Genomic DNA, 27,390 nt, shown 5'->3' with positions numbered 1-27,390 from the left:
ATTCCAAGATAAACACTTAAAGGTCATTGACCTCTTCATGGAGCGCGGAGCAATATGCTTGAAGTTCATCCACAAGCTTCGATCTCGCTCCTCCCATAGCGCCAGTCTCTTGTGCAGTGCTCTTAACTGCCTTCTTGTCTTGTCTTTCCTGTTGTTGTTGTTGCTTCTGTTTAAGTAGCTTGGATTGAGCTCTAGTTATACGTTGATCTTTAACTTCAGTCAACTGAATCAAATCCAAAATTGGAGAAGAATCCAGCGATGGCTCACTCAGAATACCTCCTTCTGCACCTTGCACGTTTTCTAATTCCTGCTTAGACTGTTCTTTCAATTGCCTCTCTTCACTCTCCTTAATCTCCAGAACTGTAGATGTACGTGGAGATGGTGTTCTTTCCATAAGAATAGTACTGTAAAAGTGTTGCGCCTTCTCCACGGTATTCAACCGATATCCTTCTCCCTTATATCTGAAAATTACCCCAGCTGGTGCGTCCCACCGGAAGGGTATCTGTAAATTTTTCAATTCCTTAACAAGAAAACCAAATTCTTTTCTAGCTTTCAGCATTTTAGGAGGTAACTCTTTAAAAATTACAAGCCGTGAGCCCCCCACTTGTATAGAGGTGTGGAAAGATTTTTGCAGGATATCATTTCTAATTTCTCTCTCAGTAAAGTATATGACCACATCTCTGGGTAATTGTCTTTGCCTGGCCACCCAAGAGTTCACTCTGTAAATTTTATCTATTTTATGAAATACCAAATCAGGATTAACTTGTAGAATCTTAGCCAGGGCTTCAGAGCAAACTTGTCTCAAGTCCTGTCTTTCCTCCTCTCGAATTCCCCGAAGCCGTATGGCAAATTCCATCGCCCGGAATTGTATCATAACAATCTCATCTTCAATTCTCTGCATTTTATTGTCAACTTCATCAATTTTATAATCATTGTCTTTCATCCTAACATTAACTTCTGATTTAAATTCTTCAACTTTAAAATCAACTTTCCCAATAAAATCTGCCAGGCCAGACGCCACTTCTGATATTTTTTTGGTCACCATAATTTGGTTCTGTTTCACCATGTCTTTAATTTCATTAATTTCCTGCAAAAATTCCTGATGTGATTTTTGAAGTTCCTGTTGTGATTCTTGAAATTTATCATCCAAAGTTTTAGAAATAAATTCTTTTAAATCTGCCACATCAAATTCTTTTTTCTGAGTTTGTAACTGTTGAGCAGGGGGAAGTTGCGTTTGCTGTTTGTGTGTGGGGGATCCCCCCCCTAATGCCTTCCCTTCCTGCTTCTTTGAAGCCATCCTGGCTCGTGATCTAGTTTTTCTAAAGAGGGAGGTTCCTTTTCCTTTCCCTCCTGCACAAAGACTTCTAAAAAAGTCCCCCAGATTTGATCAAACAAGGGTTAAAATAAAGCAAAGTCCAATATTGAAAAGGGAAAAAATTTCCAAGTTATTTCTCTTGTAACAAGCAAGGCAGCTTAGTAGCAACTTGGAAACTTTGTAGCAAAACAAAGTAACTTCACCAATCCACACTCGCTGGCTCGTTAACTCTGAAGCTAGGCGCCATGTTTTTTCAAAGCACTTTCACTCACTCGCATTTTCTCAGATTGAAAAGTCAACAAAGTGCTAATACTTGCGTTTCCAAATTTCAGGATTCAGGTAGTTTCGCTGTTTATTAAAGCTGGTGCTTTCGCTTTAAGTTTCCTGCAGCCGGCTTGTTCTGCAGAGGCAGAATCGTCCCTCGCCGCCCGGAGTCTCAGCAGGTTGGAAGGGAGCCGCGCCTGTTTCCTCCCCAGAAACAATTCCCTGGGGGGTTACAGGGGCTCGACCTGTGCCCTGCTATCTCTCCTCCAATAATCCTCAGGATTTTGAAGTTTTCGAGCCGCTTCTCGATCGCGAAGCGGCTCTACAGGCGGCGGGGCTGGCGGAGCTTCAAAGAGCGCCGCCGTCGCCGAAGACAAGGAAACCGGAAGTCCGGCAGCGGAAGTTTTGAGTAGTTCAGAGAACTGGCAAATACCACCTCTGGCTGGCCCCAGAGTGGGGTGGGAATGGAGATTTTGCAATATCCTTCCCCTGGAGTGGGGTGGGAATGGAGATTTTGCCATATCCTTCCCCTGCCACACCCACCAAGCCATGCCCACCAAGCCACGCCCAGAGAACCGGTAGTAAAAAAAATTGGATTTCACCACTGAATGTATTCCATAGTTTTGAAATAAGAGCTATAAATTGTGCTTATTTGAGGTGAAACCCTTGGATTCATTCTGGCCACCCAAGATGAAAAGTTTAATCAGCCTTCCTTATCTCTCTGCTGTACTGAGTTGAGGAATCAAAGCAGGGATAAGCAATTTGTGGTTCTCCAGTTGCTGAACTATAACTTGTGACATCCCTCAGAAATACAGCTAGTGGTGAGGGATGTTGGAAATTGAAGTTCAGCAACAACTGAAAGATTGCGAGTTTTTTGTTCATGGACTACAGATTGGCTGGAGATATTGGGAGCTGTAATCTGTCACTTCTTGCTTGATGGTAGCAATGGTAACAGTTCCCTGTTCAAGCTAGGCAAGTTCCAATTTGGTGACGTCCATACCCTCTGCAACATGCTGCCTTTGCAAGCATGAAAAGGAGGCCATACTTTGTTATTTCTTGCCCCAGGATGTTGATTCAAAATAATGAAATGCTTAGTAATATATTGAATGCTGTTTTCTCCTCCTCCTCCTCCAATTCATAGGGGGTAAGGACTTCAACTCTGCAGCTCTCAGCCATGCGTGAAGGTGACTACACCTATCAACTGACAGTGACAGATTCTGCTGGACATCAGTCCACTGCTGAGGTCACCGTGATTGTACAACCTGGTAGGTCTCCTTTCAAAACAAATTGTTTTGCAGAAGCAGTTTTTCTCTCCTACTCCCCCCCTCGTCTTTTTATTCTACTTAGTTTTCCTTTTTCTTATACTTTTTGTTATTCTTTGAATGTCTAATGGTTAGATAAGAAAGACAGAAGTTAGAAAGGGAGACAAATTAAAAGAGGGAATCCTAATGAGGAGAATTGTTAAAGAAGAGGATATTAAGTATCATTATGATTATATTATTATGTTCTTGTATTACTACTATTATTGTGAGGAATGCTATAACAAAAATGAATACTATGATTGATGAAACATTACTGTACCCAGACCAAACACTGTTTGATGAAAACCGGATTGAATATAAATAAAAATTAATAAAACATGAAAAAAACAAATCATTTTGCATAAGGGAATGCAAAATGCAAATCCCTATTACATCCCAGAAATCTAGTTATGAAGATGGTTATGGACCAGATGTAGAGTAGTGGGAGGCTTCTTGAGTATCCGCCTACAGGGGTGCATGCTTTTAAAATACTATTGGTGCAAACAATGGAACTTAAAAGCACTTGACTTCTTTTAAAAAAACATTTCCCCCAAATAATGTTCTACCATCCATTCTCCCCACCAATCCCCTCCCAGACTACTTAAAGAATAAAAAGTAGCATTTGAAACTCCCTTGGGCTTTAGAAATGGCATGTTGCATAGCACAAAGAATTACTGGGGGAAAAAATCTAAATGTTTGCTGGAAAGCAAAGAGATAAGCCTGTACAGTAGTTTCTGTACTGTATATTGAGGTCTTTAAGGGAAATCTGTTAAAACTCTGCTAACCTACTTCTATGGGCTCTCTATGTGCTTATATGTTAGGTTGAAATGTAGGGCAGATATGGAATGGAAAACTCTATACTATGAGACAATGGGTATCGTTTGCTGGATATGCCACTCTCTAGGTCAAGATCTTATCTCATATAGAGAGAGAATTAGAAGGCTGAGCCACATGCATCTCCACCCTCATTTTTGTGATTCTAGAATGCCCTACGATCATTATCCCAAACGTCAGTAGGATATTGTCTATTTTTGATGGCACATTTTTATTTTTATTTTATTTTATATTTTGACAAAAAAGAACATGAATAAATATCTGAATCTGAACAGGCAAAACATGCTTATTTTTATTTTTAAAACAGTTCGTTTTTTGAACAGTTTTTTAAACAGTTTTTAAAACAGTTCAAATCCTCAAAAAAAGAAAAAGAAAAAAAGAAACCAACAACAGACCTGCCAACAATATTGACCATGTACCCTCTAGGGAACTCAGAATTATGTCATGCCCTTTTCCCTTTGGCCCTCAGGAACTCTCTTCGTGTGTGTGTGAAGTGCAATTCCTACCAACAAAATAAATGCCTGTCTTCTGGAGAGAATATTATTATTCTGCTAATGCCACAAAAAGGAGATCTAGGTTTAAGTTCTCACTGTTGTCTAGGCCTCTTACAATCTCTCAGTTGGATTTACAGAATACTTCCTTGTTCACCCAGTAGAAGATGATTATGTTAAATAAATATATAAATCCCGTAAAAAGTGAGTGAAACAAGATATGGCAGTACCCAAGTAAATTTATAATGTGTAACTTAACTTTATATTTTACAGACTGTTTATGAAAAATCCATAATTCAGGACATTGAATGTGCCTTGCATGTAAAAAGGGCCTTGTTTGATTCTAAGCCTTCCTGCTTAAAGCATCTTGACTTAGCAGGGACAGAAAAGAGTCATATTTGAAAATTGGGGTGAAGGGGGACTGGCAATTAATCTAATAATTAATCCATTTAGGGCCGCGCCCTAAAAATGTTTTTATTCCAACAGGCTGGTCTGGCCTAACTCTCCTTTTAAATTGGGTTTTAAATGTTTTACATAAATTGGATGTTTTTTAAATTTGTTTCTTGAACCCAAATTATTTAATCTATTTTGAATAGCTTTTAACTTTTGTATGTTTTTTGTATTTTTACCTTGGCTGTTCACCGCCCTGAGTCCTCCGGGAGTAGGGCGGTATACAAATATGATAAAATAAATAAATAAATAAATAAATTATTGCCAGTCACTTGGATTCCAGTGGGATAATGGTCTGACCTCCTATAAATCAATTTTATTTGTGTTTATTCATCTTTTTACCTCTCGTTATAAGCATTCTGCTACATTCTTGGTCTTTTTAATTTCTTTTTTCTTCTTCACGTTTTATTGTTTTTTGTTGTTTTTATATAACAAATTCCATTTCTAAATTGAACTGTGTGTTTTCTAGGTAACAAAAGTGTTAAAATTCAAACATCCTCATAATCATTATAATCCTATTAACATACAAACATATAGTAGATACTATCAATCATTGTTATAAAGTATACTATCTTCCATATTAACATCAATTATATAAGCATCAAAATGTTTACTAATCAATTTTTCTTTCTCGTATAATCCATATTTCATATAAACCCATCCACCTGATCTCTGTATCTATCGACTAACCATTTGTAAAAAAAATTCCCATGTCATAAAATATTCAGAATCTTCTTTTTCTTTAATTTTTAGCATTAACCTATCCATTTCTGCACATTCCATTATTTTTTTGATTATATTCTCATCTGTGATGGTTTGTTGATTTTTCCAATATTGTGCGTATGCAATCCTACCTGCTGTTAAAATATGTATGTGTTACTCAGAAAACAATAAGCCTCCCAGGGCAGACGCCGGTCCAGACAAAGAACTCATCCTACCTGTGGACAGCACCACTCTGGATGGCAGCAAGAGCTCAGATGACCAAAAGATTGTCTCCTTCCTTTGGGAGAAAACACAGTATGTCGCTCTTTTCTCTCACGCTTGATGGTTGTTCTTTTGTATGGAATTTTTTTTTACATATTTACTCTGTTCCGCTTACTTAAGTAAGGTCTTTTCTGAGCTGGGATCTTGAGATAGGCCTGAGAATCCATAAATTACTTGCCACCTCCCAGACTGAACTGTTGTAGATTATCTTGAGTATGATGTTGAATATTTAAGCTGCTAACTTTGGAGCACCTTGTATTCCCACCAAGGCAACCTTCTCTGGAGCAGTCAAGACTTCCTTCCATATGACCTAAGATATGCAGTAGAACAGCAATCCCCAACCTTTCTGAGTCTGCAGACTGGCAGGGGCGGTGGGGGGGATGGTTTTGTGCATGTGCCTGCCACTTGCACAAATGGGAGCTTTGCGTGTTTGTGCAGACCAGTTTCCAATGGGTCATGGACTGGTACCGGGCCGTAGACTGGGGGTTGGAAACCGTGTGGTAGAATATGTTTTTCTGTCTAAAATTAGGGATAATCATCTTGGAGGCAGGAGGAAGAATCTTTTTTTAAAAAAAAATTGTCATGGGATTACCTAATTAGTGTTGACTTCAGGCTCCCAGAAACCTAAATTGAGAAACAAATACTAAGAGGTTGATGGGGCCAGAGATTTTTCTGGAGTCTCTTGGGAGGTTTTCCTGGTAGTCCTGACAAGAACCTGGTCTCATGTTGGAAAAAAAGCTTGTCTCAGGCCACTCATTGCTCCTGTGTATTTGAAAAACTATGCTGTCCTTTGACCTAGCCTAGAAGTAGCTTCCTAGAGTTGCAAAATGCCAAAGATTCTGGAAAATCAGGAAATTCTCTAAGGGCAACATATCCCTTCTTCCTCATACACTTACACAAATTGATATTCGGTCTTTTTTGGGGAAAGAAATCTACATCACCAAGAATAAAATTCTTTTGACTTTATTCCATTCGCTTATATAGAACAAGGAAAAAAATATTATGATCAAGACTACCATAGAGAGAAAGGAAACACAATTAGATGCATTTTTTTTTCTTCCTGAGCCCACCAAATAATTTTCCTTGCGTCACCTGAAGACTAGCTCTTCCTCAGGTACCAAAAGGATTAACCGTCTCTCTTCCTTTCCTGTGCAAGCAATTCTGTCAAGTTCAACTTATTTCTTCTGTGCCAGGGGCCCAGATGGTGTGAAACTGGAAAATGCCAACAGCAGCATAGCCACAGTCTCTGGGCTTAAAGTAGGAGTGTACAAATTCACACTAACAGTCAAAGATGAACGGAATTTACAAGGACAAAGTTCAGTTACTGTCATTGTGAAAGAAGGTGAGTAGCAGGTAGAAGTAATATTTTAATGGCCATCAAATCAGATGGACCACTCTGGCTGGGGAATTCTGGGAGTCGAAGTCTACTCATGCTGGCTGGGGAATTCGGAGAATTAAGTTTACACATCTTAAAGTTATTGAGTTTGAGAAACACTGAACTAAACCAACACCCTGGCCGTTACTGTATTCTGTAATTACTTTCTTCTAAGAGAACTAATGGGAATTTTTAAAAAGTATATTTCTGGATTATCTCACCTTCCTTATTAATTAATTGATTAGTTTGAAGGCACTGATTGACTATATTCTGGCTAGCTCTGTAAAGCATATGGTTAATTCAGTTGGGTGTTACGTCTAATGATGGACTCCATGCTGGAATGAATGTTCCCAATATCCCTCTCCTGGTATATCTTCACCTACTGTTATCCTTTGGACTAATTTGCCTTCTGATCTTTCCATCTTCCTTTTTTGCCCAGAGATAAATCAGCCTCCTGTTGCAAAAATTGTGGGCAACAGTGTCACCATCACTCTCCCTACAAACACGGCAGAGCTTGATGGGTCCCAATCTACGGATGACAAAGGAATTGTCATCTTCCTGTGGACTCGGGATGAGAGCAGCCCTGCAGCAGGGGTGGGTAATGAGAGGTCTGCTACCACGTTTTTCTGCGGTGCTTATGCCTAAATGTGAGACTCAGGAACGTTTAGCAATATTTCGCACAACTGCATGAACGATAACAGCAGCTCATGAGCTAGGGACAATCCAGTATATTGAATTTTGTTTTCCTTTAGAGCAATTTTCCTCAGTCAGTTGCCCTCTAAATGGGTTGGAAACAACTCCCATAAATATTGTACAGGAGAAGTCTGTAAAATCTGTATAAAACTAATTAACCCCAGGGGCCCTTTGGAGCTCTCTAATAGAAGATAACCAGAAAGGAAACAGCATATCCTGAAGCTACACAGCATTATCTCTGCGTAATGGCTGCTGTATCTATGAAATACCCTTGCTCTGTCCTTAATTTTTAAATCTATTTCACTGTTAATTGGCCCTTGATATTTGCTCACCTTGCCTGGTTTTGTATTTAATCAAAATGACTTCATGTGCTTCCTTCAAAATCCCAGGTTGTTTTTTGTTTTTTTTAAAGCATTCAGAAAGAGGCCTCTCCTGCATTTCTGGTGCTTTACCAGTTATGTCATTGATCAAAAGTACATAAGGATACCTGGGTTGCTTCCAATTTCTCCTCCATATGAAGGAGAGAATCCATTTTGCTTTACCGTATGCATCTGTTTGTGTGCAATGCTTCTAAGAATTTGAAGGATCCTCCAGAGATCTTGAATTTCTGCTATGTTTCCTTTTGGGCATTTGTGTGAAATACAGGAGGTGCTAAATAATTCGGATCATCATCCCATTCTGTTTCTCTCCAACCTGGTGGAGGGAACGTACACCTTCCATCTGAAAGTGACTGATGCCAAAGGGGAGAGTGATGTGGACCGAGCCACTGTGGAAGTAAAAGCTGGTGAGTGCATCCATTTCTTTCATCCTATCTTCTTTCAGAAAATGATTGGGTCCACATGAAGCTTACGTGGAAAGGGGAAAGCAATGCAGACACTGCGGTTAAGATGTTATTATTATGTGCTAATAACTTAGCTCAGTGGCTCTGAGCTTGTCGATCGAAAGGCCAGCAGTTCAGCGGTTCGAATCCCTGGTGCCGCATAATGGGGTGAGCTCCCGTGACTTGTCCCAGCTTCTGCCAACCTAGCAATTCAAAAGCACACAAAAAATGCAAGTAGAAAAACAGGGACCACCTTTGGTGGGAAGATAACAGCGTTCCGTGCGCCTTTGGCGTTGAGCCATGTCGGCCACATGACCACGGAGACATCTTCGGAAAGCGCTGGCTCTTGGGCTTTGAAACGGAGATGAGTACCGCCCCCTAGAGTCGAGAACAACTAGCACATATGTATGAGGGGAACCTTTACCTTTAATAACAAGTAATAATATAAATGACTAATGAAGGAGCAAGGTTGGTAGTAAGTATACTTCAGCATACTATTCCTCTAACCATGTTATCCACAATATTAATAATCATTAGAAGAGATAAATTCATCTCTTCCAATTGCAAAAATGGACCTTCATGGACCTGATGAAATCACAACTTTAAGCTGCACAGTCTCTGGTCTCAGCTGCTATGCTTTATTCATTTAAAAATCCAATATCCTAACATTGGGTTTCACTTCTAGTAGTCCTTGTTTACTGACTGCTTCATTTCACAACCATTTGTAGTTATGACAGCGATGAAAAAGTAGCTTTACGACCAATTCTCACAGTTTTTGACCTTTGCACATCTTTAAAGAACCCACATTGTTGGGGGCAATAGACTGACTCTGTAAATCACGTAGGGACGGTTGTAAAGCACTGTGAAATGGTATATAAGTGCTATTGCTAAGTGCTAATAAAGCAAAGGAAAGCTGAAGTAACATCATAAGCACAGTTGCAGTTTCATGACAGCTTCACTTAAGAATATAGTTGTTAGTGCCAATTGTGATTCACTAAATGAGGTTTACCTGTATGTGACATGGTAAGGTTATTACTCTGTAAGTTTACTTTACTCAGATCATGTTTCTCAGCACACAGTGTACAAACGACATGCACCCCTTTTCCTCCATTTTATGCAACCACAAATCTTTTTCCAACTGCGATACTCAATTTTACTCCTTAAAAGTTGCATGGCTCTTACCTTTTAACCTGGGGAAACACACACAAATATTTAGTAATTACTCCAACAAAGGAACCCCCCCCAAAAGTCCCTGCCATCTTCCAAATCCAGGAAAAAGTGGAAACTAACACACACACACACACACACACACACACAGAGAGAGAGAGAGAGAGAGAGAGAGAGAGAGAGAGAGAGAGAGACGTAAGTGACAGAGCCATTCACCCTATCCCTCTTGCAGTGTTTAAGTATCTCCACCCCTTACCCCAAATCAAAACTTTGCCTCCTGTTCTAAACAACAAAAAGTTTCTCCGAGTTGATTCCATCTGGAATGAAGCAGCCATCTCTCAGGAGCCAGCCTTCGTGTTCTTCTCTCAAGGTTTTCCAAAGAATAAACTGAGTTAACCCAAAGATGACCACAGCAGACTTATTTTGTTTTTCCTTGTCCTGTTTTAAATGAGATCCACCCTCATCCCTGCGATTGAGCAAGGTTACATTCCAAACTCACCAATTCCTACGATGCCTTCTAGCGCTTAACGCCAGCATTCTTCCAGATCCTAGGAACAACAACCTGGTGGAAATGATTCTAGATGTGAACGTCAGCCACCTGACGGAGCGGCAGAAGGGCATGTTCATCCGTCAGATCGGGGTTCTGCTTGGGGTCCTGGATTCAGACATCACAGTTCAGAAGATCCAGGCTTACACTGAGAAGAGGTAAGAAAAGAAGAGTTACACTTTCAACCCAGCTTCCTTTCCATGGTGGTTTGAAGTAAATGAGAGGATGTGCCCATAACTATATGAGCCTTGGTGGCGCAGCAGACTAAAGCACTGTTAAGTAACACCAGCTGCCTGCAATTACTGCAAGTTCAAATCTCACCAGGCTCAAGGTTGACTTAGCCTTCCATCCTTTCGAGGTAGGTAAAATGAGGACCCAGTTTGTGGGGGCAATAAGCTGACTTTGTATAAAAAAGAACACCGCTTGGGGGGGGGGGGGCAAAAGCCCTACTAAGCAGGTATATACAAAAGTATGAAGGCTATTGCTTAATGCATTGTAAGCCGCCCTGAGTCTCCGGAAAAGGGCGGCATATAAATCAAACCAATAAATAAATAAACAAATAAACAAATAAACAAATAAACAAATAAACAAATAAATAAAAATGGCTCCTTTGAGCTCTCATGAGAAGAGGTTGGAGATGAATGCAGACATCAGTTAGGTTAGGAGGGTCGCTGCAAGGGACTCGTTCTGAGATAACTAATGTTTGCCTATCCCAACAGACACCAGCCCCAGTTCCTTTTCATCAAAATAAAAGTGATACAAAGCAACATTTTCTTTTGGCATGCTCCAACTGAGCTACTTTTAAGGCTGCGATATAGTATTGGGTGTTACGAATTTCTTGAAACAGAGGTGGCCCAGGTGCTCTGTATTGTGTGGGCACAATTGTGTATGCGCACTTATATCTGTACTAAACACCCCTGCCCCCAGCCATTCACACGGTGAGAATACGGAGAAATTTAGAGGGCTACAGGCCTATTGGGCTCATAGATGCTACCAGCCAAAATGTATCTTGGAAGTTTGTAGTTTAGGATGTTGCTTGGTTTCCAGCCAGCCTAGTTTGTAAGTGTGATGCTTAAACATAGCCAATTTTGTTTTATGTAATAAACATGGGGGAAAAAAACCCCAATGATACAGTTTTGATGAATCCACTCCTAAAGTGCTTTTCTGAAATTACCTTTGCTTCCTTCAAGCATATTTTTAATAACCGTAAAAATATAGGAACATCAAATATTTAAGCCTATAATCTGTTTGGTTCCTGGTTTAAAACAGAAGAAGCAAAAGCAATGTGGATGGTCTGTCTGAGGCATGAGAAGGGGGCTGCAGTCCAGCATCAGCTGCATGATTCTGTTGAGCAATATGGTGGCAGAGGAAAGGGCAGTTAGCTAACAAAAAGCCTCACCTCCCTTTCATATATACAGGTAGCTCTCGTAATCTGCAGCCTCGCTTTTCCATGCTTGATAAATAAGGGTTCAGCCCTCAATAGACATGGACAGTTTTCACATATCTGCAGTTTGAGGGGTTTTTTTGTTTTTTTTTTGATACTTCTCCCTTGCACAAAATGGCAGGTGGGCTTTTGTAGATGCATAACTTATGTTTTATAAGATTGGAGTTTGATCATCTATACCAGAGGTCTTCAAACTTGGCAGCTTTAAGACTTGTGGACTTCAACTCCACAACTCCACAAGGTTTTGTTTTTTTTTTAATTTATATGCCACCCTTCTCCGGAGACTCAGGGCAGCTTACAATGCGTTAAGCAATAGCCTTCATACTTTTGTATATTTATACAAAGTCAGCTTATTGCCCCCACAAACTGGGTCCTCATTTCACCTACCTTAGAAAGGATGGAAGGCTGAGTCAACCTTGAGCCTTGGAGAGATTCGAACCAGCAGTAAATTGCAGGCAGCTGTGTTAATAACAGGGTGCTTAGACCACTGTACCAGCAAGGCTCTGGTCTTAAAGCTGCCAAGTTTGAAGACTTCTGATTTATACATTTGCTCTTCATTAGGTTTCAGGGGAAAGAGGCTTATCTTAAACACAGGGACCACATGGTCATTGGGTGAGAAACATTGAGCAAGTTGTTGAAGATGGTGTATTAAGGAAATGCTTCCATGGCTCCTTTCTGCCTCTCTTGAATTGCAATTCTGGTCAACCATTTTCTCCTTTATCTTTTGCCGTTTTCAATTTTCTTCCCTTTAACAGCACAAAGTTGGTGTTCTATGTGCGGAATCAGCCTCCTCACCAGATCTTCAAAGGACGTGATGTTGCATGGACCCTCAAGAGTGAATTGCGGAAGCAGCAATCAGATTTCCTTATCTTCCGTGCACTGGAGATCAATACAGTCAGTAAGTCAGAGGATATTTTAGGAGATTCACTTTAAGTCTATCCACACCCAGGAATCATGTTGCTGCCTAGCAGGACCTTGGCAGTGTGCTCTTTTCCATGGCAGCCTCTGCCCTGTGCATGCCATTCCTCTAGAGATCCAACAGGCTCCAACTCTCCAGGAGTTCCATCTTCCAGGAGGCCATAAAGATTCTTCCTCCAAGGTTCCTCCAAGAATAGGGTGAGGTTAGAGCTTGAAGATGGTGCTATTGGCTGCATTAAAGGAGATTGATTGTGGCACCAGGTTTTGATTTTTGGTTTTATTGCTTTTTGTTTTTATGATGTTTGGTTTATGTGATGGTTGTGAGCCTCCCAGAGTTATGTTTCTTGATGGGAGGCGTGCAAACAGACAAACAAGAAAGTAAAGCTCAGTTTACAAATAACACCCGTTGAAGTGAGCTGAAGCTTCCTGAAGCTGATGCCTTTTGGTAAAATGCATTACAGGCAGTCCTTGACTTGCAACCATTCGTTTAGTGACTATTTGAAGTTATAACAGCACTGAAAAAAGTAATGTAGGAGTGTTTTTCACACTTAGCATCCCCATGGCCATGTGATCAAAATTGGGGCACTTGGCAACTGGCAGATACCGATGACAGTTGCAGTGTCCTAGGGTCATGTGATCATCATTTGCAACCTTCCCAGTTAGCTTCTGACAAGCAAAGTCAGAAAGGTTATTTCAATAAGCCCTTCATCAGAGTTTCTCTGTGAGGGAGATCTTCCACCTCCAAATTAGATATATAAATAAAATAAATAAATCTAAAACTCCAGGCCTTATGCATACATCTGGCTAGGACACTAACTTCATCTAGTTATTTGTATAACTAGATATAGTTATTATATATAATTATAAATAACTAGATATAGTTATTCGATGTAACTATACATCAAATACTCATATAAATTAGTAGCGAAAGCTAGAAATATTAAAGAATGCCTACTAAAATCAGTTACCCCAAATTTCTTTTGAAAGGTACACCTTTAGGACTTTCTTAAAATCAAAAAGCCATTACCCACAACTCAACAGGGATCCCATTCTAGAAATCCAGCTACAAGGATTGGCACAAGATGAGCCCACTGTAACTCTAGGTAAAACTCCTCAGTTGAACTCTGTGAACAAGGGAGTCAGCAGAAGATGTCCTAGATCTTAAGGTCTTTTCAAGTAGTCTGGATCAAAACTATAGAGTTAATAATAATCAATGCTGGCTATTTATCTGGAAATAATCTAGAAGCTAGCCTAATTCTTTAGCATAGATATGATGTGATCTTTTAGTTATGGCTGAGACCAACCTGGTTGCTGAGTTCTGGACCAGTTGAAAGTTTCTGAACATCAGATACCCATATTAAATGGAAGCCTATAATAGCCATCAAATCCCTATGATGCATATATAGGGAAGTGATAGAGTTGTACATCAACCAAAGTTGATCAAAATAATTGCCTCCATCTGCAAAACCAGAAAAAAATGCAGATTTGCCTCAAACTGCATATCTGTTTGTTTTCTGTTAGAGTATAACCCTATTCACAATTAGCAGAAGCATCATCTCACTGGAAATTTGATTCTTCAGAATGAGCTCTTTTATATAAGCTGAATTCAGCATTACAGACCGCAAACAGCCAGGCAGTACTTGTGTTTCAGTTACACATTCGTGCTATATGGGCAAACAACCATGAGAAACATACATAAAGGCAGAATTCGTACTCCTCTGTGCCTGTCCCTGGTACTGTCTGCCTAAATATTGACTACATTTTCCTCCTCCTCAGCCTGCCAGCTCAACTGTTCAGATCACGGCCTCTGCGACTCTTTCACCAAGCGTTGCATTTGTGATCCTTTTTGGATGGAGAACTTCATCAAAGTGCAGATTGGTGATGGTGAAAGCAATTGTGGTAGGTGGACATCCCAGTTTCATGACTCTGCTGGACATAGAATGAGTTTTGCTAGAGGCTGTGTCAGGATGCAGCTTACCATTTGTGTGTGTCTAGGTTCCGTTAACATTTTAAACCTTACACCCTGTTATAGGGAGAGGAGGGTTAATGGTTGGCCTAGAGCACTGCTGTTGACCTCTCAGATTGTGTAGCCCGTGTTTTAAGTGCTATTTAGGAAAGGAAGGATCAATGGGGCCATTTGGTTCCACAAGAATGTTCAGGGGAGACCACAATAATTGCACTTTGTCTAACCTACAATCTGTCAGTTGCACATCCTGGTAAGTCAATGGGGATAACCCTTCCAAAAGGAGATGGGAGAGTAGTCACAGTAGCTACCACCTTAGAATAGAATAGAACTGGAAGGGACCTTGGAGATCATCTAGTCCAGTCCCCTGCTAAAATACCCTGGTCAATTTCTCTGGGGTGTGAGGCTCTGCTGATATTCCCTTAATTCAGAGTTTAAAATTAGCTGCTGTTAGCTACAGAGAACCTATCTATAAAGACAGAGGTAAAATCCAGGCTCTCCTGTGTGATTTCTGAAAGGTGGATACATAAGGCTGGTTTTGATCTGGAGTCAGAAATATAGCAGGGGATTGAGAAGAGTGGCCAAGCAAAGGCAGTAATTCAGGATCCTAATCCTGGTAATCCAGAAGTGCCACTTTTCCTGCTAATTGAGAACCCCTTACTGCAGAGGTCACTCCCAGAATTCTCCAGCCAGCATGCTATGCTGGCTGGAGAATTCTGGGAGTTGAAGTCCACAAGTCTTAAAGCTGCCAAGTTTGAAGACCTCTGCCTTACTGCATTCCCATCTTCTCCTTGTTCTGCCCGAAAGACCTGTGAAATTTCTGTTACGTCTCAAAAGTCAGACAATCTGAGAACATTTCTGTTCTTCTTCCAGAATGGAGTGTGCTCTACGTTGTGATTGCGTCCTTTGTGATTCTGGTTTCCCTTGGGATCTTCTCCTGGGTGGTGGTCTGCTGCTGCAAGAAGTGAGTAAGCTCCCTGTGCCCTTTGCCAGCGTTCCCAGATTGTTGGGGGCAAGATGCTGACTCTGTAAACCGCTTAGAGAGGGCTGGAAAGCCCTGTGAAGCGGTATATAAGTCTTAAGTGCTGTTGCTGCTGTTCCCTGACTGAGCTGTTAATCTGCTTCTGCCTTCCCTGAGTCCCAACTTGTTTGTTTGTCTCCTGAAGGAAAAAAGGAAAACCCAAAAGGAAGAGTAAGTATAAGATCTTGGATGCCACGGATCAAGAGAGCCTGGAGCTGAAGCCAAATTCCAAAGCAGGTGAGACCTGAGAGAAGAAGTTAGTCATGACCGAAGACAGAGGCAGCCTGTTTTTTATTCTCAAGGGATTTTAAATGTCTGCATGAACCTCAGTTTAGGTCTTTATAGGTAATCTTTGATTTATGACTATTTAATGACAGTTTGAAGCTACAACAGCCTCAAAAAAGTGACTTATGACCAGTCCTCGAAGTTATGACTGTCATACCCCCCCCAGGTCACATGTTCACAATTTGGGCGCTTAGCAACTGACTCACATTAAGGATGGTTGCAGTATCCTGCGATTATGTGATTGTGACTTATGACCTTATCAACTGGGTTCCAACAAGCAAAGTCAGTTGGGGAAGCCAGATTCCTTCATGACTGCTGTGTGATTCGTTTAACGCCGGCAGCAAAAATAGCTGTGAAATCAGATCCAGCCACGTGATGTAGTTCCTCATTCCTGCTAATGTGTAAAGTAAGAGGACCAAGCATGTGATTCCTTTTTCTCTAATACATCGTAGCTTGTGATCTGGAGAGGGAATGTTTTTCTTGTCTTTGCAAAGAAACATTTATTCTGAGAGAGGGATATAAAAGAAAGAATGGGCTTGGGGCTCTCCTATTTGCATGTTTGTTTGTTTTTGTTTATTGATCACATTTTAAAATCACTCCTCTCCCTCACAGAGCACTTCCGGGCAATGCACAATAAAATATTAAAATATAAAAACAATATATAAAAGTTAAACACTGAGGTGAGGCAAGGATGATTAAAACACTGTTTAAAATTAATTGAAAGGCAAAGGGAGAACTTTCAGAGTACTAACCAGGCCCATGGCTGCATGCTTCTCTGGGCTCCCCACACAAGGCCACAAAGCCAGCTCTTCGCTCCTTTTTTTTTTAAATTTGATTTATATGCTGCCCTTCTCTGGAGACTCAGGGCGGCTTACAGTGCGTTAAGCAATAGCCTTCATACTTTTGTATATTTATACAAAGTCAGCTTATTGCCCCCACAAACTGGGTCCTCAATTTACCTACCTTAGAAAGGATGGAAGGCTGAGTCAACTTTGAGCCTGGCGAAATTCGATCTTACTTTAATTGCAGACAGCTGGTGTTAAATTACAGTGCTCTGTCTGTTGAGCTATCCAGGCTCCTCCTTTCCAGAAGGCCAGGAGGGTGGGGGCCTGCCTCACCTCTGGGGAGGGGGAGAATATTCCACAGGACGGGGCAGTGGGAGAGAAGGCTCTCTTCCTGGACCCAGCCAGTCAGAATTCTTTGACTGACGGGATCCGCAACATGCCTTCCCTGCCTTCCCAGGTTGGACGGGCTGATGTCAGAGAACAAGGCCCCAGGTAAAAAAAAATTTGTCACTTATTTTTCAGAGCAACAGAAAGTTATATTTTCCTCTTGTACTAAAGAATTACAGCTAAATTTCCTTGCTTCGTAACTCTTATCTAAAGTGAAAATTGTTTCAAGCCGATGCTGGCAAATAAGAGCTCAGGTAAAGCTCATGCTTGAATCTTCTTTCCTCCTGTTCATTACTGCTTTGAGTTTATTTTAACTTGGTTTGTTGTAACCAATGCTACGTAAATAAATTAACCGTAGTATATTTATTTAGATTATCCATTGAAAAAAGGCAGAAATATCAGGATATGTACAATAAGGAGCAAGAAAAACAGTCTCAAAAGGAGGAAAGTGGAGTCAATAAGTGGGATCACTCTCCCCATATCCACCTCTCCTGCAAGATTTTATTTATTTATTTATTTTTATTTATTTGTTTATTTTGTCAAGCATATATAAGATAACAGGTAAAAGTATAAACATAATTTGAATATATAAAAAGAGTAAGTAAAAAGGAATATTAGGACAGGGACGATAGGCACACTGGTGCACTTATGCATAGGCAGCCTTTTGTTTCTTTATGTTTCTCTGTTTGTTTTTAAAGGCAGCAAGCAGAAATCCCAGGCACAGAACACCAGTCTGATGCATTCGGAGTCTGAACTGGACAGTGACGAAGCCATCTTCACTTGGCCTGACCGGGAGAAGGGAAAGCTCCTCCACGGCCAGAATGGCTTTCTGCGAAATGGGCAGGTGATACTGAAGCCAAAAAACCAGCGAGAAGAGATTCTATAGCGACAGGCCTGCGTCACAAAGAGTTGGCAAACGATATGAAAGACCACTCTCTTCCTCCTCGGTTGCACGAGGAATCCTGGGAGTACCACTGTTTGGAGAGTCCTTCTCTCTTTACCGATCATCTCTAAGAAAATGTTGAGTCAAACTGCCAGTACTTGAATTTGGACTCAAAAGGGAAATTTAATTTTGGCAAAAGAAGCTGTGAAACAAAAGACTATGAAGGGTAGGTGCGGTTCTGAAAACAATGCAGAACTTCCCAGCCACTCCTGTGAAAAGGCATCTATTTGCGTAGGGCTGCAGTACAGATCCGAGGCTACTCATGCAAGCATCTGTTTGCTACAGAGTTGGCAACCTTCTTCACACACTCTTCTGTATTGTTTGTGAGAACACACTCCGTAGTTGGTCTTGAAAGCTGAGATGCCTCAAACTGTCCCCCCCCACCCCCCAATTCACTCCTAGGAAAACTTTCCTGATTCACCATCATTTATATGAGCGTCATTTTCCAGAAATGGAAGAAGCCAAGCATTGTCTCCATGGCAAGTGAAGAAACTGCATTTTGACTAGGATGGTAAATTCCCCTTTTCAGTTTTTGCCAGTGGTGAGAATTGAGATGGAGCCTCCAGATCGCTGGTTGCTCGGGCTCTTTTCCTCCACACTCTGCATCAACCCTGAAAGTTTTTCTCACTGGTAGTCAGTCACACTGTAGAACAACAGGCTCCTTTGCCTGTGAAAAACACTGATGTGTCGTCTTGCAAAAAAAAGGAAAGAAAAAAGAAAACCCACCTTTGCACAAGTGGAAAAGGAGGAGGAAGAGGGTCAAAAGACAAATGTAGACAAATGGATTCTGATACCGCCCAGTAGATCAGTGCCTCTTTCTCTCCTATTGCACCACCTATTTCTTTGTTGTTAATCCCATGCACATTGTGTGCTTCCCATTGAAAATGTTGCTTATCCCATATCAGACCTATTAAACCCCCTCCCCCTTTTTTTTAACCTAGAGCAAATGCAGGCATCTCCACTGAACAGCCTATTGGGTGGAAATCACAAGTTACCAACCAATGTAAAGCAGCTCCCTTTTCTTCTTCTAAGATGATGGAAAATGCTTCCTAGTTTCATTAGGGGGTATGCGATTTACTCTCGCTCATTTTTCTTTTTCCCTCCTGTTATTACATGCTTTATTCATTTCCATGCTCCCTGTTTCACACTTGGCAAACATCCTTTTTCCCTCTAAAGAAAAAAAATGAACTCTAGTTGACTATCCCTTCCTCCTCTCCCACCCTCCCATTCCTTCTTAGTGCTATCACTGATTAATTGCAAGGGGCAAACCCTTCTAAGTGCTTACACTGTGATGACAGGGGCCCTAATTTTAAAATTGTGGAAGTTCAGATTTATTATTATTATTTTTTTGTTAGGTTTAGGATGGCCAGATATCTCCCTAAACAATTATGTGGTCCCCTGGAGGTTAGTAGACCACAGGTGAATGGTTTACGACATTCTGTTCTTTTAATAAAGTCTTTGGAAGTAAGGGAGAAAAAGTTGATGTTATGTAGGGCCCCCAAATGTTATAAATGGAAATGTGGCCCTGAGGGCACCGAGGTTGGCCAGGCTTGTCTCTGGTGAAGAATCATTTTTCAACTTCTCCTGTTTCCTGTTTACATTGCTGCACTACTGATTTTTTTGGAAGATGAAGAATAAATATGCTGCTCAGCCTGTGGGGGCACTTAACCCCGTTGAACTGGAATCATGGCTGTCCTTGTCTTCTTTTCCTTCTTTCCAGCAGTAGAGGTGGGATTCTTGAATTCGATGGTTTCCTTGAAAATGAACAACCTTGTCCTAGGCCAGTGTTTCTCAACCTTGGAAGCTTGAAGATGAGTGGACTTCAAGCTTCCAAGGTTGAGAAACACTGATCTAGGCAAACGAAGGTTCTTGGGTGTTCTACTTCCAGCAGACCAAAGGTTGGAATGGAGTCTAAGTTGCCATGGGGATGCGTTCAGGAGGAAGATTTGCTTCCTCACCAAGCACAGAGAAATTCCTTGATAGTACTGATAGTTCCCATCAAAGGGAAACGAGGACTTTTAGGGGCCTGGACATAAAAATCTCTCTCCAGAACAAATACCTCTTCAAAGGTCAAGGTCTTTAATCTCTAGAGCCCACATGGACAGCTGCAGCCTTAAATTATTCTTGAGGAAAAGGAGCTATATATGATGCTTGAAGCCTGTTTGAGTGGTTTCTTTTCCTTGATTGTACTGAAACGTACTTCCATTTAGGTCAATGTGGATAAGAGCCAGTTTCGTGTGGTGGTTAAGATGCTGGCTTAGAAACCAGGAGACACTCAGTTCTCCTCCCACCTTAGGCATGATAGCCGGCTGGGTGACTTTGGACCAATCAGTTACTCTCAGCCCAATACATGTCATAATATTGCGGAGAAAACTGGAAAAAGCTCACCAAGAAGACATGATGAAAAACCCAGTTATATTTATTCAGGATATCAATGTGGGTGTCCAAGAAGTCAAGATGGTGGGCTCAATCATGTGACTGGAGCCTCGTCATTTTTACATTGGCTGTGACCCTCTAGTTGGTTGTGGCTGCCATCTTGAGCCCTGTGCCAACACCCCTGCACTTAGTAGATCATCTAGAGCAGGGGTGTCAAACTCACAGCCCGCAGCCCAGATGCCTCATGCGCTGGCCACACCCACGCCCGGTTTAGCGAAGGGGAAAAAAGTCTCGATGTCACGTGACGACGCCATGACAATGCGAGTTTGACCCCCCTAATCTAGAGTCATCTTCCCCCCACCATCCATTCACATAGGGGCTATTCCCCACTTGCATACAATAAAAATAAAGACCCCACTGAGTCAAGCTCAGTTCCTGTGACTTTATGAACACATCTAAAGGGATGGAAGATGTTCTCCCACTGCCTCATCCAGTCCAGTCAGTTGTCCTGGAATTGTGGTTTGCCACCTGGGTACCAACTAGACCTGCTTAGGTTTGTTTTAAGATCGCGTATGTCAACTCCCTGTGTAAAACCTATGTTAATTTTATTTGTACATGAAGTTCAAACCCATCTTTATTCATAGCCAAAGCCTACTGCTCATGAATATAAATTGTCGGCCTCCAAGTAATGTGTCCTTCTCAGAGCCCCCCAACGTGCTTCAGAACCTTCCTGCCCACCAGTCTTGACCCACAGGGCAGGGGCTTGTTCCACTTTCTTCATCGGTTACATTTGGAACATCACTATAACGTGCTGCACATCTGCTTCTTGTTATGAAAGACACCCAGCTTTTGGAAGCAATAGGATGGTTGGGAATGTCATTATTTTCAGCAAACGGGCACTGAGAGCTAATATGATAGTTTATTAGCTGTTTATCTCACCTTTATTGCTTTATAAATAACACAAGGCAAATTTCCAACTCTTAGTTTGAGCCTTTATGTGCAAATGTTGGTACATTATTAGAAAAAAAGTCATCAGTCATGGGAAAGGTAAGGAGATGAAAAATAGTTCTGTATCCTTTTCAGTATTCCAAGCTCTGTAATAGGTACCATATTTTTCGGAGTATAAGACACACCTTTCCCCCCCCCAAAAAAAGGGTCAAAATCTGGGCACGTCTTATACTCCGAATGTAGCCCCGCCCAGCTTCTCAAATGGAGGTTTCAGAGGCTGAAAAAAGCATCAGAAACAAAGCTTCAGAAAAGAAGCCCCCATTTTATTTATTAAAAATAAATAAAAAATATTTATTTTTATTTATTTATTTATTTTGTCAAGCATATATAAGATAACAGGTAAAAATATAAACATAATTTGAATACATGAAAAGAGTAAGTAAAAAGGAATATTAGGACAGGGATGGTAGGCACACTGGTGCACTTATGTGCACCAGTGAGAACAATTTTTTTCCTCTTTAGGTCATGAAGAACTATATGAATATGAGAAAGTTTATTGTGCATTTGTTGATTTAGGAGAAGTGTATGATTAAGTAATAGATTTGAATGATGGATGTTTTGCATGAGTATGAAGCTGAAGGTTAATTGATGAATGCATTAAGAGTGGAACTAAGTGGGTAAGAATAAATGAAATGGTTACTGAACAGTTTAACATTGAAAAAGGATTAAGACAAGATGTTCCTTTAGTTATTTAATATATTGATAGAGAAAAACATAAAGAATGCTTATGATGATGTTAGAACACTATTAGTTGAAGATGTGTACACACACACACACACACATACACATACTTTGTATTCTTGGCTGAGGTCTTAAATTATATGCAAGGAATGTTAGATTACACAACAAAATAAAGAGCATGGAAATTAATGTATAAAAGACCAAGGCAGTTGAGTTCAATAAGAATAATGGAGTCAACTGTTTGAAGTTATATGGAAATGGGAAAAAAAATAAGTAAATAGATAAATTTGTGTACATTGGTAGAATGTTCACTAAGAACAACAAAAATGGAGATATTTTTAAGAAGTTGCAAGTCAGATGGAAAGATAGTAAGTAGAATGTGTTGTGTTTGTGAAAGAAGAGAAAATAACTACAGTACAGGTAGTCCTAGACCCATGATGGCGAACCTGTGACATGCGTGTCACAGGTGGCACACAGAGCCATAGGGGTGGGCACATGAGCGTTGCCCTAGCTCAGCTCTGGCGTGCATGTGCGCGCTGGCCAGCTGATTTTTGGGCCTCCGGTGGGGTGGGGGTGGGGAAGGCCAGTTTTTCGCTCTCCCCAGACTCCAAAGGCTTTCTAGGAGCCTGGGGAGGGCAAAAATGGCCTTCCCCACCCCACCGGAGGCCCTCTCGAGGCCGGAAATGGCCCAATTGCTTACTTCCGGTGGGACTAGAAGGCCCATTTTTCACTCTCCCCAGGCTCCAGAGGCTTTCTAGGAGCCTGGGGAAGGTAGAAATGGCCTTCCCCACCCCGCCGGAGGCCCTCCGTTTCCGGCCTCCGGGGGGGGAAGGCCGTTGTCACTCTCTGCAGGCTCCTAGAAGCCTCAAGGGGGAAGCCAGGTTCAGTTAACAACCATGTTACTAATTTAACAACCGCAGTGATTCACTTAACAACGGTGGCAAGAAAAGTCGTAAAATAAGGCAAAACCCATTTAAAACAAATTTCTCACTTAACACATAAATGTTGGGCTCAATTGTGGTCGTAAGTTGAGGCCTACCCTTTATATAAGTGTATGTAGGTCCACTTATATGGAAATGAGAGTTGGGTACAATAGGAGGAACTGAAAAGTACTTGAATGTAAATGGGGTCTTTACAGGTGACAAAGGAAGAAGAATGAATACAAAGTGAAGAATCCACAAGAATATACAGATTTATATACATATAAGGAGGATGAATTGAAAAACAAATATATGAAGGAAGAGCAAAGGGGTAAGAAATCAGGGGAAGAGCAAGAACTCCAAAACAAGCATGGTTGAAATGGAGTTGATCAAGGAGCAAAAGTCAATATATAAAACTCTGCAGGTAGTCCTTGAGTTACAACAATTTATTTAGTGGCCATTCTAAACAGTGGTGAGTTGCTCCCGGTTCGCCCCGGTTTGCAAGAACCGGTAGTAAAAATTTGTAGTAGGTCCGAGAACCGGTAATAACATTGGCTGGCCATGCCCCCGAACTGGTCCCCGGCCCGGTCGCCACTCACTTATCCCGCCCACCTCATCAGGGCCTTTTTTTTTTAACTTTTAAAAGCATTTTTTCTACAACCTCTTCGGCGGAAAAAATGCTTTTAAAAGTAAAAAAAAAAAAGCCTCTGATGATTGTACGGCTCAGCTGGGATCGTCAGAGGCTTTTAAAAGTATTTTTTCTACAACTTCTTCAGCCAAAGAGGTTGTAGAAAAAAAAATGCCTTTAAAAGCCTCTGGCGATCCCAGCTGACTTGCCTGATCATCAGAGGCTTCTAAAAGCATTTTTTTCTGCAACCTCTTCAGTCGAAGAGTTGTAGGAAAAAAAATGCCTTTTAAAGCCTCTGGCGATCCCAGCTGACTTGCCTGATCATCAGAGGCTTCGTCAAAAGCATTTTTTTTCTGCAACCTCTTAAGGTTGTTGAAAAAATGCTTTTAAAAGTAAAAAAAAAAAGCCTCTGATGATTATACGGCTCAGCTGGGATCGTCAGAGGCTTTTAAAAGTATTTTTTCTACAACTTCTTCAGCCAAAGAGGTTGTAGAAAAAAAAATGCCTTTAAAAGCCTCTGGTGATCCCAGCTGACTTGCCTGATCATCAGAGGCTTCTAAAAGCATTTTTTTCTGCAACCTCTTCAGTCGAAGAGTTGTAGGAAAAAAAATGCCTTTAAAAGCCTCTGGCGATCCCAGCTGATTTGCCTGATCATCAGAGGCTTCGTCAAAAGCATTTTTTTTTCTGCAACCTCTTAAGGTTGTTGAAAAAATGCTTTTAAAAGTAAAAAAAAAAAGCCTCTGATGATTATACGGCTCAGCTGGGATCGTCAGAGGCTTTTAAAAGTATTTTTTCTACAACTTCTTCAGCCAAAGAGGTTGTAGAAAAAAAATGCCTTTAAAAGCCTCTGGCGATCCCAGCTGACTTGCCTGATCATCAGAGGCTTCTAAAAGGATTTTTTTCTGCAACCTCTTCAGTCGAAGAGTTGTAGGAAAAAAAATGCCTTTAAAAGCCTCTGGCGATCCCAGCTGACTTGCCTGATCATCAGAGGCTTCTAAAAGCATTTTTTTCTGCAACCTCTTCAGTCGAAGAGTTGTAGGAAAAAAAATGCCTTTAAAAGCCTCTGGCGATCCCAGCTGACTTGCCTGATCATCAGAGGCTTCGTCAAAAGCATTTTTTTTTCTGCAACCTCTTAAGGTTGTTGAAAAAATGCTTTTAAAAGTAAAAAAAAAAAAAGTTGGCCACACCCACCCGGTCACATTACCCCCACCAAGCCACGCCCACAAAATAAGCCACACCCACAGAACCTGTAGTAAAAAATTTTAGAGCCCACCCCTGATTCAAAGTTGCAACAGCATTGAAAAAGTGACTGATGGCTGTTTTTCACACAACTGTTGCAGCATTCCTGTGGGCACAAAATCAAAATTCAAATGCTCGGCAACTGGCTCTTATTTATGATGGTTGCAGTGTCCCAGGGTTACGTCATCCTCTCTTGCGACCTCCTGACAAGCAAAGTCAATGGGGAAGCCAGATTCAGTTCACAACTGTATTACTAACTTAATAACTGGAGTGATTCACTTAACAACTGTGGCAAGAAAGGTCGTAAAATTTGGCAAAACTCACTTAACAACTGTCTTGCTTAGTAATGGAAATGTTGGGCTCAATTGTAGTCATAAGTCAAGGACTATCTGTATATAAATGTGAAAGCAAGGATTTTTTTTCCAGGACTAAAAGCTGTGGAGAGGTCTACTGTGCGTAGGTAAAGTAGTTTTAGCTATGTTTTCTTTTCTTATCTCATGCTTTAAGTCCTTCTTTACTCCTTTTCTATATTATGCATAATATAGCTTTTTTTTTTTTTAATTTGATTTATATGCCGCCCTTCTCCGGAGACTCAGGGCGGCTTACAATGTGCTAAGCAATAGCCTTCATCCTTTTGTATATTTATACAAAGTCAGCTTATTGCCCCCACAACTGGATCCTCAATTTACCTACCTTAGAAAGGATGGAAGGCTGAGTCAACCTTGAGCCTGGCGAGATTCGAACCTGCAGTAATTGCAGGCAGCTGGTCTTAATAACAGGGTGCTTTAGACCACTGTACTACCAAGGCTCTACTGTACTACCAAGGCTTTGTCTGGAAGGGAATACCATGATAGTTGGGTATGTATGAATTGTAAAACTGCAAACGCTCAGCTTTAGGTCTAGTACAGGAGTCAGCAACCTGTGGCTCTGGAGCCGCATGTGGCTCTTTCATCCCTCTGCTTGCGGCTCCCTGTCTCCAGTCAGCTCCTCAATTGATAGGGCTTTCAGTTAGGATAGGTAGAGGAAAAAAGACACTAAGAGGAGACACTATGGTGCGGAGAACCGGACTTCCGGTTGTCTCCAGAATTGAACGGGGGACTTCTGGTTAGGGCCTTTGTGGCTCTTTGAGTGTTTAAGGTTGCCGACCCCTGGTCTCGTAAAAGGTAAATATCACATTCATTTGTCTGCCTGAAAAATCTTTACAAAGCAAAAACAGCTTTGCACAAAGACATCTCTTAATCAAGCAGTGTGAAAGGACATGACTCATTGTTTCCACCTCTCCTGTTCCACACTCAATAAAAACTAACTATCTGAATACTTAGTCATGAAGTTTAAAAGCAACTCACTTAGAAAGGCAGTATGTAAATATATTAATATATGAGTCAAATTAAATCCTTTCAGCAGCTTTCATGCTTAACCCTTTTCCCAAATTAGCCAGTTTGAGGTGGGGGTGGGGGGTGGGGGGGTTGCATAATCCATGAACTAACCAAATAGTTTAGGTTCATAACAACACAGTAAACTACTCCCAAACCAATCAAGGTTAAAACTAATCCAAGCTTGTTATACTGGGCAACCTGTAGGTTAACTGTTTTGTGAACACTAGATTCTTTATTTTCAGCTGTTTAGGTGACAGATCTACCCAAAGCCAGTGCAGAGATAGAAAAATGCTTGAGGAATCTTAAATTATGTTTACACAATGCATTGAATGCAAACTGGTCAATCACATTTTGTTTTGCATTTTATGACGCTCTTAAATCCAGGAAATTAGGTTGAGTAAAGCCGTGGAACATTTAAGGATTTATGGGTCAGTAGACCCCAAACAATCCCTTTCATACTGTCTGGTCTCGGAGGTTTAGCCTTCTAGATAAATCGAACCTGAGACCTCTGGTGCTTTTAAACGTACAGGTAAAGGATTCCTCTGTCCAATTGTTTCTCACTCTAAGGGGGCAGGGCTACTCCCGTTTCTTAGCCGAGGGAGCCATCATTGTCCGAAGACACTTCCATGGTCGTGTGGCCAGCATGACTGTATGCTGAGGCACATGGAATGTTGTTACCTTTCCACCGAAATGGTACCTGTTTATCTACTCGCATTTGCAGGCTTTCAAACTGATAGGTGGGCAGGAGTGCAGCGCTTGGGTCTCGAACCCAGGCTGTTAGCTTTCCAGCTGACAAGCTCAGCATCTTTAATCGCTGAGCCATCGTGCCCCCTTGGTGCTTTGAAAGGTTGACATCCAACACTGAATACAAGTAGGCCTTGATTTATGACCATAATTGAACCCGGAATTACCGTCATAAGTTGTCATAACCCAATTGTTAGGTGGCAGTCATTATGTGACTGACCTCATTTTAAGACTTAGTTATGGCAGTTATTAAGCAAATTCATGGTCATTAAGAGAGTGTCATGGTTAACTGAATCCATTGTGTGCAATAGGCTTTCTTTCTTTCTTTTTTTTTTTGCCAGACACCAGAAATAAATGTCGGTTTCTGGCAAAAATAACACGAATCGTGGTCCAATGATGACGGAACACTGCAAATCACTGTAAATGCAGGC

General features: G+C 41.1%; 1 protein-coding gene across 4 annotated transcripts in view; it reads left to right on the top strand.

Annotated features, from left to right (window-relative positions):
- The window catches only part of KIAA0319L (KIAA0319 like), a 63,019-nt gene extending 43,348 nt beyond the window's left edge, over window positions 1-19,671 (top strand). For all 4 annotated transcript variants that reach the window (XM_034413432.2, XM_087876083.1, XM_034413431.2 and 1 more), the window contains exons 11-21: window positions 2,721-2,844; window positions 5,540-5,672; window positions 6,833-6,981; window positions 7,454-7,608; window positions 8,353-8,491; window positions 10,240-10,399; window positions 12,441-12,583; window positions 14,380-14,502; window positions 15,440-15,530; window positions 15,733-15,824; window positions 17,743-19,671. In XM_034413432.2, coding sequence (XP_034269323.2) covers window positions 2,721-2,844; window positions 5,540-5,672; window positions 6,833-6,981; window positions 7,454-7,608; window positions 8,353-8,491; window positions 10,240-10,399; window positions 12,441-12,583; window positions 14,380-14,502; window positions 15,440-15,530; window positions 15,733-15,824; window positions 17,743-17,930 — 1,497 coding nt within the window. In that variant the 3' untranslated portion in view covers window positions 17,931-19,671. The remainder of the gene's footprint in view (window positions 1-2,720; window positions 2,845-5,539; window positions 5,673-6,832; window positions 6,982-7,453; window positions 7,609-8,352; window positions 8,492-10,239; window positions 10,400-12,440; window positions 12,584-14,379; window positions 14,503-15,439; window positions 15,531-15,732; window positions 15,825-17,742) is intronic.
- Window positions 19,672-27,390: the final 7,719 nt, after the last annotated feature.

The sequence above is a fragment of the Pantherophis guttatus genome, chromosome 10 (assembly GCF_059756535.1).
Source record: "Pantherophis guttatus breed Tessera chromosome 10, ASM5975653v1, whole genome shotgun sequence".
Classification (NCBI taxonomy): domain Eukaryota; kingdom Metazoa; phylum Chordata; class Lepidosauria; order Squamata; family Colubridae; genus Pantherophis; species Pantherophis guttatus.
Note: the sequence above shows the minus strand (reverse complement) of the source record. Positions and strands in the feature narration are given on the sequence as shown.